Raw genomic sequence first — 13,040 nt, forward strand, 5'->3', positions numbered from 1 at the left:
ACCTTCACCACACTCGACCCTGTGGTGGTCGATTTCTACAAGCGGTATGAGATCACCCTCAGCCAAATTCATCCGTCATTTTGGAGGATCGTAGTGCTCCTTCGTTATTTCGCTACAAACGCGAACATTCCATTCACGGTGCAACACCTTCTTCGCCTATACAGCCCCCGTGTCTTCAGAGGGGGAATGATAAAACTTTCAAAACGAGCTGCAAAAGCGCCCTTCTCCAGTTTAGACGAAGATTGGGACCGAGGCAAAGAGCATTTGTCCGAATCGAGAATAGCGGATCGATCCCCCTTTAACAAATTACCGTTTCCCCGAGAAATGGAACCCAAAACGTAAGTAATTTTACATCGATGTGATTCGGCCGCGTGCCCGTGCCGATACTGAACTTTTTATTTGTTCGTGTGTATGCAGCGCTGATCCGAACCCTTGGTGCGGTTCCTAACCTCGACCAATGGATCGGGAAAATATGTTCCTAACTCACTTACGCCGAACACACCTGGAGGCATTTATCCCGGTCCCGTTGGGAGGCCGGGACCCATGGTAAGTCTTCTCCTTAGAGCGTCGTCTTTTCTACCCTGTGTAGTACGCCATATTAGTTAGGTAATGACTGTTCTTCCCTTTGCTTCACAGGCTTGTCAAACGCCACCAGAACTCGGGGCCAGGAAACTGCCGAGGCCTCAGCTGATGAGCAGGATACCGAAGCTCCCGATCAGGGAGACCTAGTTGTAAGGAGGAAAAGAAAATCCTCCGAATCATTTCGAGCTCCGTCCCAGGCTAAGAAAAGATCGAGGGACGTCACTCGAGAGATCTCATCGGAAGATATCTCGGCCCATGCTTAGGATGCCGAGGTCGCTGGTCAATTATTGGACCATTCAGACGACGATGATCAGGTTTTGGGCAGGCATCGTCTTATTGATGAGCTCCTTGAGCATGATTTAACTGGTTCTACTACAATTACTCCACCGTTGATGGAAAGTTCAAGTCGAATTTTGAGTGATATCTCGAAGTCGACGGATGCCGGGATCTTCGAGTCGAAAGTCGGGGTCTCCGATCATATTTCTACCCGAAGTGCTGAAAAATTGCCAGCCGCAGCTGCTGGATCGAGGGCAACTTCATCGGTATCAGGCTCTAAGGTACCTACTATCCCGCCTTTATACGATATTGGCTCCGTTCTTCCGATACAAGCTGTGGCCTCATCTGAAACGATAATTTGCATACAGGATTCTCCGCCGCCGTTGGTGGATATTCCTGCCGATGATGAAAAAGCCAAAGGCGAGGTGACCGAGCAAAGGGCGGCCGGTCATGGGGATTACGAAATACTCGCTCCGGGTATGTCGGGTTTCAAGCATTTGCCCATCCCTGTAGCAGAGCGTTTCGGGGTTAATTCTGGTCCCAAGTTGGAGAAATCGTTTTCTGCCCCTAGTGTCGACCCGAGTCGGAAGAGGCTAATTACTTTTAAGGTGCCGGCCGATATGAACATGTTATCGGGTCCTGTTGGGGTATCCAGCTATCTGTATCCTTTGGTGTCCCAAGAGGACCGTAAGAAAATGGCCGAAGTCGACGAATCGTGCCTGTTCAACGAGGCTCAGCACGCATTGAATCGGGTAAGTCTCGTCCTTATATTCTTTTTGCTCAGCTTTTAATTTCATGCCTCATTTTAATAACCATTCCTTTTTCCCTCATAAGCCTCCGTGCTTCACCATGCAAGCTTCCACCGGCTTAGGCATAAAGTGGGTCGACTCAAGGAGGAGCTCGAAAGTAAGAGTCAGGAGGTGGACGAGCTCATGACTCTATATGAAAAGAAATTGCAATATATCTCGTCTCTCCCTGATCTTTCCATCCTTAAATCGGATTTAGCAGCGGCTCGAAATGAAGGCACAAGCCAAACGGGAACGTGACCGATTGGCGAGAGAAGGTAAAGGCTTTCGAAGTTTACAATAAATCTTTAATAGCCGATGCTAATGCTCTTGCTTCTCAAGCCCGAGCTTATGTTAGCCAGATTGATCAACTCTGGGCAGAGCTTGATGGGATCAAACCCGAGTTTGATTCCCTCCACGAAACAACCGTCGGTGCTGTGGCCGAACGTGATGTTCTCCGGGAGCAGCTTCAGTCGTCGAATGAGCAAATGAACGGCCTTAGCGCATCACTTGCTGCGGCCAAGGTGGAAAGGGATCGATTGAGTCGAGTCATCACCGATCTACAAGCTGAGCATGGAAAGGCTTTTGATCAAGTCTCGGGTTATGACAATATGTTAGAGCAGTACAAGGCCGATGTGACTGCTGCCGAAAAGGCCAGTAATCTTAGAGCTGAGTACGAGCGGTGTTTGTCTCGAAGGAAGACCCTCGAAGAAGTTCAAGCCACTGGTGTGGACTTATCAAATTTAATCAAGGAAGCAAAAGAGCTTGAAGCGGAAGCAAAGGCCGCATTCGACCCCGAGGATTCGGATATCGACCTCGAGTCGGCCGATGAAGAGTCCGAGGGGTCGGATGAAGAATAGGTTCGGGGCCTCGCGCCCCCTCTTTTGTTTTTGCATATTTGTTTTGAGGCCATTGTCTGAGCCTTTGTAAATTTACTTTATATATGAATGAATAGAAATTTGTGTTTGATTTTTGCAAAGTATTTCCACGTTTCGGTGTTTGCTCGATTTATGCCTTCATTATAATTTGTTGTATTGCTTCAGCCAGGATAAAATTCGAATGGTAACGGCCCACGACCGGGCTTTAGTTCGTGTTGTCGTTAGTCGTTGCTTTATTCATAATTTGCAAGACAGACCCGATTGTGATAATTTTGCATTTTTAGACCGTGGTCTTTAACCGTTTTAGGTCGCAGCTTTCGAGCTTGCATTTGTTTTTTAGACCGTAGCCTTTAACTGTTTACGCCATAGTTTAGACCGTAGTCTTTAACTGTTATTGCCATAGCATTTGTTTTTTAGACCGTGGTCTTTAACTGTTATGCCATAGCATTTTTTGGTATTTGGCAACATCGGATCCTTTTGATCGAAGTAAGTTTTTTATTGAAAAAAAGGGCCAGAGATGCATTCGTAATTGTTGCCGTGGCAAGAACAAACTAAGTGGACATGATTCAATTGATCGTTTGGTCCTTACATCTGATCCTATTGTTCAGGCCTTGGCTTTTACATAGTTTTCACTTAACTCATGGTATAGTAGTCCCCTAGTATTCGAGTCCGAAGTATGAGGGCTCGGGTACTATTAGACCGGAATATGCAGTCCCCGATTTTCGGTCTCTGATCTATGCTCTATATGCGTAGCACGCTGTTCGGCGCTGCCTCATTAAAAACCTTGCCGAAAACCCACTTCGGGACAAAACGGTCGAAGGGAAAAAGAGTGCAGCACGTGCTTTCAGTCCTAAGTCTATGACTTCCGAGTATCCGGTGTGCTGTTTCGCTGTCCCTCGGGCTGCATCCCTGCATGGTTAGATCGAGAGAGAAAGAAGCAAAAGAAAGTTATTCATACCTTTAACAATAATATCGCGTTAGGTGTTCCACATTCCAATTGTTTTTCAGCCGGTGTTCGTCTTCATTCTCGAGCTGATAAGAACCTTTTTCGGTTATTCCAGTTACTCGGTACGGACCTTCCCAATTCGGGGCTAATTTCCCTTCGTGAGGGTTCTTCGTATGAAGTGTGACCCTCCTCAATATCAAGTCCCCAATTCGAAAATGTCTGAGGTTTATCCTCCGGTTATAATACTTTTGCATCCTCTGTTTTTGTGTCACTATCCGGATATGAGCAGCTTCCCTTCTTTCGTCCACGAGATTCAAATTGACGGTCATTGCTTCATGGTTCGAGTTCTCAGTGCCATAACGGAATCTCAAGCTCGGCTCACCAACCTCAACGGGTATCAGGGCCTCGGCTCCGTATACAAGGGAAAATGGAGTCTCCCAGGTGCTTGATCTTACCGTTGTGCGGTAGGCCCATCAAAACCTCGGGCAGAACCTCCTTCCATCGGTGTTTGAAATCGGCCAGTCTCTTCTTTAAATTCTGCAATATGATTTTATTGGTAGACTCGGCCTGACCATTCGCGCTTGGATGGTACGGGGTTGATAAGATTTTCTTAATTCTGTATTCTTCAAAAAACTTGCTGACTTTGCTACCTATGAATTGCTTCCCGTTATCACATGCGATCTCCGCTGGTACCCCGAATCGACAGATTATATGGTCGTAAATGAAATCAATGACCTCTTTTTCCTTGACTTTCTCGAGTGCCTGTGCTTCGATCGATTTAAAGAAATAATCAGTCACAAGTAAGATAAATTGCGTCTTACCTAGGGCCCATGGCAAAGGTCCCACTATATCCATGCCCCATTTCATGAATGGCCATGGAGAGAGGACCGGATGAAGCTCTTCCCCGGGTCGACGTATGGACGGGGCGTGCCTTTGGCATTCGTTACATTTTTGAACGAAGGTTTTGGCATCCCCTTCCATCTCGTTCCAGTAGTATCCTGCTCTGATCAATTTGCGGACCAATGAATCGGCTCCCGAATGGTTTCCACAAGTGCCCTCGTGAACTTCCCTCAGAACGTAGTCGGTTTCCCCTGGTCCTAGGCATCTCGCCAAGGGGCCGTGGAACGATCTTCTGTACAACTGGCGATCGACCAAACAAAATCTAGCTGCCTTGGTTCGAAGGGCTCTTGATTCCTTGGCATCAGATGGTAGCTTCCCGGTTTGGAGGTAGTCTATGTATTTATTCCTCCAATCCCAAGTGAGGTTAGTCGAGTTTATCTCGGCGTGGCCGGTCTCTATGACTAATTTTGACAACTGTACCACAGCTCCGGAGGTGAACCCTTCCTATTCGACCGAAGACCCCAGATTTGCCAGGGCATCCGCTTCATTAATTTGATCACGGGGTATGTGTTCCAAAGTCCACTCCTTGAACCGGCGAAGGACAACCTGCAACTTTTCTTAGTATCTCCGCATTCTGTCATCTTTGATTTCGAAGGTTCCGTTCATTTGGTTGACCACTAAGAGAGAATCGCACTTGGCCTCTACGATCTCGGCTTCCAAGCTTTTAGCCAGTTCTAAACCTGCAATCATAGCCTCATACTCAGCTTCATTGTTAGTTAAATCAGCAGACCTAATAAATTGTCTTATTATGTCACCTGAGGGGGGCTTGAGAACGATCCCTAACCCGGACCCCTTCATATTAGACGCACCATCCGTGTAAAGGGTCCAGACTCCCGCGCTAGTCCCCGAGGCAAGAAGCATTTTCTTGTCGACCTTGGGGATCATTGTCACGACCCGAACTACGGGCCGCGACGGGCATCCGGGGCTAACCACCGAACACCGCTCATATTACTGCTTACCTGCTATCATTCATCCTGTATGCTCGTAATCATATAAAGCGTCATGTTCGAAATACGTTAACTTTTATAAACATAAGCCCTTTGGCTATCAAAATAATATATACAAATACACATACATATACATGGAGACCATGGGGCCATGCTACCCACACATACGTGACTACGAGCCTCTAATGGAATACCAAACATATAGACGGGACAGGACCCCGTCGTGCCCAAAATGTGAATATACAAATATGTACCAAAAGAATAATCAAAGCACCTCCGGACGATGGAGTGCTCACAAATCAGCACCGACTCCTAGGGATCAAAGACTGCCTCCTTGCCTACTGTGGGCATGAACACGACGTCAAAGAAAAGGGACGTCGGTACGAACATTGTCGAGTATGTAAGGCGAAATGAAACAAACATAACACCGGAAATCGTAAATCATGAGATGAGGGCATAACTTTGTGCCATCTTTACATATGGACCGGTTTCATGTACGGTCATCATACATAAATACATCACATACATTATCATAGCATGCAAGCATCGTCACATCATTCATACATCATCATATCGTTACCCGCGTCCGGTGACCATCCCATCGACCCACTAGTGGTGACATGTCCGCCCTCTCCTCGGTGCGGTGGAATCGTAGCAGCCCGCCGTAGCGGTGACATGTCCGGCCGATCAGGCACGGTGGAATCATAGCAGCCCGCCGTAGCGGTGACATGTCCGGCCAATTAGGCACGGTGGAATCACATTATCACACATACCATGCATTTCATACACTTGTCATCATTAACATTCAATTCATAGACATATCGTGGCTTATCATAATCTTACCATAATTTAGCATCCTTAGTTACATATACATATACGGATATTAAGCTTAAGAGCGGCTATGTTTATGTCGGGGTGACATAAGGTCGTGAACCCCGGTCGTGTTATGGGATAAGCATAAGCATCACATCTCACCTTGGAGGGATTTACAATTTAAGGTGAGTACATATAAGGAGGAATGCCAATGGATCGTGATCATCATTATTGATTTCGTAAGAACGTCATATCTTGGTCTCTAGAGTCGTTATCGCATTCATAGCATATTTCTTGTCCCGTCTCGTCATTCATGAACTTAGACTTTCATCTCTAGAAACGTAGGAGATTCAGGAAGGAAGAGGAAAATCATGCATAAGATTCATGCCTTAGAAGGAAGGGTAATGCCTCACATACCTTTGTCGTTAACTACTTTATAGCTTGCTCGTCCTCCTTTGATGTCCTCGTCTTTACCTTCAAGAGAGTTCGTATCGTCGTTAGCTAGGCAATTATAAAACCATGCCTCTTAAGGCTAAAGAAAATTGGGCAGCGTTTCCTTTGTTTATACTACTTTCCGCCATATTCCATATCAACTCCCAACACTCATAACAACCATCACAATATCGCTAATAACAATCGTCACTCATTCCCATGATTTGCATTTCATAATTTCACTTAAATTCTCCATATTCATGACTAAGGTTTATTATCACATTCATTCACTTGTAATACTTATTCCATGCTCCAAATATCATTTATAACACACTCACAATCTCCACATAATCATTTTCGTGATTCATCGCAACTACTATTCAACAATGACATTATTTCCCCCATTTATGACCCATTTTCTTTACTCTTTCATAATCTAAGTGTTTCATCTTAATAATACTTCAATCAACATCTAAAGTTCATGAAACTTACCTCAAATGGTAGAGGAATAAACCTTGAATGATGATACACCTTCTAGCACAAAACCCTATTTCTTCTCTCTTGGAATTCCTTGACTTTGGTAGCTTTAATGGAGTTTCTTAAGCTTGATTCTCTTGATTTCTTGTTGTTGATCCTTGATCTCCTTAGTTTTCTTGTGGATGAAATGTTTGGAAGTTTCTAGAGGTGTGTAGAGGTTGAAGTCGTGGTTGAGAATGAATAAAATGAAGTGGACTTAACATTTAAAGACTTGGAGAGGTTCGGTAGGGTGGGACTTCCACGGACGACTTCACGGTCCGTGGAACCCTTTGTTGGCCGTGGAACTGGTCGTGGTTCACGACCAGCCAGCCACACTTTCTGCTGGCTGTTCCACGGACACATCCACGGGTCGTGGAACATTGTCTGTCCGTGGAACATGGTCGTGGAACTCACAGTTCCACCGGAATGGTTCCCGTCGTTTCGTTTGATCTCCAATCCTTATGGGACCTTCTTAACTCTTGTTTATCATTCCATTATGAATCTCGGGGACGTCATAACTCTTCTCCACAACATTCTTAAGGCATCATTTGCTCAATACTCCTAGTTTGCGTCCCATACACTAACTTATAACTCGATTCCCTTAACTACTTTCTTGCTTCAACTCGGATGCCTTTGGAATCTTAATTAGGACTATCAATTTCTACTCCTTGCTTATATAAACCTCATATACGACATGTCCTTCGTGAGCCTGCTCACTTATATTCTAAGGGAAAATTCCTGAGGTATAACATTCTTCCCCCCTTTTGGAACATTCGTCCTCGAATGTTAAGTCATCGAGGTTCTAGAAAAATTTCGCCGAGTTACCCCGTAATATGGCGATACCATCTGTCTGAACAGCCCATAATATCATTGCCTCACGGGCTACAACACAACAACAATATAGATTGGCCACACCACGACCCATATACATAAAAGTAAAGCATACATACCTTATTGTCCCGATGTTTCATCATGTATCTCTTACGGGGTTGAAATAGGTGCGGGTATGCGGATTTCATCTTCTCCTCTTCTTCCCAAGTCATTTCTTCTCGGTTGTTATTTCGCCATAAGACTTTCACATTTGAAGCTACTTCCTTATTCCGAAGCCTTCGTATTTGCTTGTCTAATATGGCAATAGGGACCTCTTCATAAGTTAGCTTTTAATTCATGATTTGAACATCATTGACGGGCGCAATCTTTGTAGGATCCCCAACGCATTTGCGGAGCATTGAAACATGGAATGCGGGTGGACTAATTCGAGCTGCGAAGGCAAGTCTAACTCATATGCTACTTGACCCACCTTACGGATGATTTTGTAGGGTCCGATATATCGCGGACTCAATTTTCCCTTTTGCCAAATCTCATCACTCCTTTCATTGGTGACACTTTCAAGAATACCCAATCATTGACTTGAAATTCTAGATCTTGTCGGCGGTTGTCCGCATAAGACTTTTGGCGACTTTGGGCCGACAATAATCGATCTCGGATCATTTTGACTTTTTCCACCGCTTGTTGAACTAATTCGGGGCCTATCAATTGTACTTCTCCGACGTCAAACCATCCAATCGGAGACCTACATTTTCTTCCATACAGAGCTTCATACGGAGCCATTTGAATACTGGAATGATAAGCGTTGTTATAGGCAAATTCGATTAAGGGTAAGTGGTCATCCCAACTACCACCAAAATCTAAAACACATGCCCTTAACATATCTTCCAAGGTCTGTATAGTGCGCTCGGCTTGTCCTTAAATCGGCCACGAAATCTGCGAATATTTGGGATTTTATCGCAGCTCGGGGTTTGTATTCAATATCATACCCTCTGATCTCCACGACCCACTTTGCTAGTCGGCACGAGAGTTCGGGTTTATGCGTGACGTTCCTTAGGGGTACGATGTTACGACGCATATAGGATGACAACGAAAGTAAGGTTTCAATTTTCTAAATGCACTTAATAAAGCCAAAGCGAGTTTTTCCAAATGCGGGTACCTGATTTCGGCGTCACCGAGAGTTCTACTTACATAGTAGACCGGATACTGCGTACCATTCTCCTCTCGAACCAGGACACCGCTCACCATAATCTCAGACACCGCCAGGTATAAATACAACTGCTCGTTCGCCTTTGGTGTGTGGATTAGAGGTGGACTTAATAAGTATCTTTTGAGTTCTGCCAAGGCCGCCTGACATTCGGGGGTCCATGCAAAATCAGTCTTTTTCTTGAGCAACGAGAAGAAACGGTGACTCTTATCCGAGGATCTGGAGATGAATCGGCTTAGGGCAACTATCCGTCCCATTAATCTTTGCACCCCTTTAATGTCGTTTATCACAGTAATATCTTCAATTGCCTTTATCTTATCCGGATTGATTTTGATTTCCCGATTTGACACCATGAATCCGAGAAACTTACCCGATCCGACTCCGAAGGCACATTTTTTCGGGTTCAGCTTCATGTTGTATTTTCTTAATATGCTGAAAGTTTCCTGCAAAAATTTCAAATGGTCCTCTGCTCGCAGGGACTTAACGACCATGTCATCTATATAAACTTCCATGGATCTCCCTATTTGGTGTTCAAACATTCGGTTGACTAGACGCTGATAGGTTGCACCGGCATTTTTTAAGCCGAAAGGCATTACATTATAACAATATGTGCCGAACCTAGTTATAAAAGAGGTTTTTTTTCGATCCTTCGGGTCCATTTGTATTTGGTTGTCCCCGGAATAGGCATCGAGAAAACTCAGCGTGCCGTGACTCGCGGTAGCGTCGATCATGCGATCGATGCTGGGCAAAGGAAAGGAATCCTTCGGGCAGGCTTTGTTTAGATCTTTGCAATCTACGCACATTCTAAACTTATTCCCCTTTTTAGGCACTACCACGACGTTAGCTAACCAATCTAGGTATTTTACCTCTCGAATGGACCCTATATTAAGGACCTTGGTTACCTCGTCCTTGATGAATGCATGTTTTACCTCAGGTTATGGCCTTCGCTTTTGTTTGATCGGGAAAAAACTCGAATCCAAGCTCAACTTGTGTATCGTCACGTCTGGTGGGATACCTGTCATGTCTAAATGGGACCAAACAAAGCAGTTTGAGTTAATTTTAAGAAACTCAATAAATTCTTTCTACGAGCTCGGGGGTTAACCCCGTGCCCAGGTATACCTTCTTTTCTGGTAGATGGGCAAACAGTATGACTTGCTCGAGTTCTTCAACGATAGACTTGGTGGCGTCAGAATCATTGGGCACCACAAAGGTTCTCGGTATTCCGAATTTTAACTCCTCGTTTAGCGTGTCCTCATTTCGATCTTTCGAAGATTCCGGAATCGGGATCTGTGTTTGCTATTTGGCACTCTTCCCTTCACCTCGATCTGGTGCTTATATAGTCTTAACAGATTCTTCAACCGCGAACATTTCTTTTGTGGCCTGCTGTTCACCACGGACGATTTTGATACCTTCTGGAGTCGGAAATTTCAACACCTGATGCATAGTCGAGGGAACCGCTCTTACGAGGTGAATCCACGGTCTGCCCAGCAATGCATTATATCCCATATCCCCTTCTGTCACATAAAATTTCATCTGCTGCGTAGTTCCTGCCATACTGATCGGTATAGTGATCTCACCCTTAGTCGTTTCGCATGCCATATTAAATCCATTGAGGACTCGTATGGCCGGCACGATCTGATCTAGTAGTCCTAGCCGTTCGATGACTCTCCATCGAATGATATTAGCCGAGCTACCTGGATCAATCAGCATACGTTTAATTCTAAAATTATTGACAAGGACAGATATTACCAGTGCGTCATTATGCGGTTGGGCGATGCCTTCCATGTCCTCATCATCGAACGTGATGGGGCCATCGGGGTCATCGTTTCTGATACGCTTTTCCCTCGTTATGGAAATTTTCGTGCGCTTTATAACCGGTCCCATGGGAACGTCAGTTCCTCCCATGATAATGTGTATCACCTGATGGGGCTCTTCCGGCCTATCCTACTTGCTAGAATCCAGGTTTTTAAAATGGGTTTTTGCTCGTTCACTAAAGAATTCTCGAAAATGCCCCAAATTGAACAGACGGGCGACCTCCTCCCTCAGCTGTCGATAATCCTCGGTTCGATGACCGTGAGTATGATGATACTTACTAATAAAACTTTTGTCCCGCTTCTTCGAGTCAGATTGGATTGGCCTCGGATGCCTTGTTTCTTTGTTGCGGATAACGGCTGCCGCTAAAGTTGCTACATCGACGCAAAAGTTGTACTCGAATAACCTTGGAGTTTCTCTGTTTCCCGGAACTCTATCGATAACATTTCTGTTTACCAAACCACGGTTATTTGGACCTCGATCATTCCATCGATTGCTTCTCCTATCATTCTTGCCCGATTCGTTGTTACACCCATTCCCCCTTCGATCGAGCGGGTACGGCTGGTATCGTCGTCATTGACGATGCGGAATCTCGATCCATCACTCTCCTTGTACGATCACCTCCTTTACCGGAATGCCACGACACTGAAGCGGCCCTCAGAATCTTATCGTCTTCGACCCTAATTTTCGACTGATATCTGTTAGGCACATCAGCCCAGGCGATTGTCGGGTATTCTATCAAGTTTTGTTTTAGTTCCATAGATGTGATCGAGCTCCTCGAGTTGAGCCCCTGGGTGAAAGCCTGAACGGCCCAATCGTCAGTAATTGGAGGTAAGTCCATGCGCTCCATTTGAAATCGAGCCGCAAACTCGCGGAGGGTCTCGTCATCTCGTTGCTTGACGTTGAATAAATTTGACTTTCGGGTTTCGACCTTGATAGCCCCGGCATGGGCCTTAACGAAAGCATCAGCGAGCATGGCAAATGAATCAATCGAGTGCTCAAGCAAGTTATGATACCAAATCATAGCTCCCTTCGACAAAGTTTTCCCGAATTTCTTAAGTAGCACTGATTCCCTTTCGTCATCGGCGAGGTCGTTGCCCTTGATAGCGCACGTATACGCAGTCACATGCTCATTTGGGTCTGTTGTCCCATTGTACTTCGAGATATCGGGCATGCGAAATCTCTTGGGGATTTTCATCGGCGCCGCACTTGGCGGAAACGGCATTTGAACAAACTTTTTTTGAATCCGGTCCCTTCAACACTGGCGGAGCCCCCGAGATTTGATCGACCCTCGATTTGTAGTTCTCCACCTTCTTATCGTTCGCCTCTGTCTTTTTTTCACCGGATTCGACCCGTTTGGTCAATTCTTTGAGCATTTTTTTCAATTCGGTACTTTGTCCGGGGCGTCCCTCGTTACCCCGTGAGGCATGTTTTTCCTCCGTATCCTGGATCTGTTTCGATGGGGCAACATCAGGTGCCTGACCCTGATTTTGCAATTGCACTATGATCTCTTCTTGGGCACAATTGAGCCATGGCCATGTCTAACTGGTTCTGGAGCTGTTGCAGCATGGCCCCGTTGTTCTCACCGACCGGTACGTTGCCCACCGACGACCCGACTTGAGCAGGATTAACGGGGGGCACGTTGTTGTTTGGTACGTCCCCGTCGTCATGCTCATGATGGCTTGGTTCCACTTGGAAGTTGACAGAATGGGAATCCGACATTTCCGGTATACCTGAAATCAAACCCTAAAGAACAAGTGTAAAATATCGAGTGTGACCCTCGAATGTTATATTGAACGACCACTACTATCTAAGGCCCACGGTGGCGCCAAAAGCTTTAACCTTAAAACGTAGAACAGTTAAATTTATACGGGATGCCAAAGATATGTGGCTAAATTCAATTAAAGATTAAATAGCGAGATGTGTCAAGAAAGTGGACAAAGAATCAGATCTAACCAAATGCTGGATATGTATAGCCTCGGGTATAGAAACCGAGGTTGATACCCTTTTTGTTACAAGCTCTCACGAGGTACAAATACCCTTTTTGTTATAAGCTCTTACAGATGGGAACTGATTTGATAAGGTTCTAGTGATTGTTTATGTAAACTATTTCTCTCC

At 45.3% G+C, this 13,040-nt stretch overlaps 2 protein-coding genes across 2 annotated transcripts; both read right to left on the reverse strand.

The window, feature by feature from the left end:
* Window positions 1-10,442: 10,442 nt before the first annotated feature.
* Window positions 10,443-11,015, reverse strand: LOC132034806 (uncharacterized). The gene has a single exon (XM_059425159.1). The coding sequence runs from the start codon at window positions 11,013-11,015 to the stop codon at window positions 10,443-10,445; it is 573 nt and encodes a 190-aa protein (XP_059281142.1).
* Window positions 11,016-11,448: 433 nt separating this feature from the next.
* Window positions 11,449-12,147, reverse strand: LOC132034807 (uncharacterized). The gene has a single exon (XM_059425161.1). It carries the CDS (start codon window positions 12,145-12,147, stop codon window positions 11,449-11,451), a length of 699 nt encoding a protein of 232 aa, XP_059281144.1.
* Window positions 12,148-13,040: the final 893 nt, after the last annotated feature.

This window comes from Lycium ferocissimum, chromosome 10 (genome assembly GCF_029784015.1).
Source record: "Lycium ferocissimum isolate CSIRO_LF1 chromosome 10, AGI_CSIRO_Lferr_CH_V1, whole genome shotgun sequence".
NCBI classification, from domain to species: domain Eukaryota; kingdom Viridiplantae; phylum Streptophyta; class Magnoliopsida; order Solanales; family Solanaceae; genus Lycium; species Lycium ferocissimum.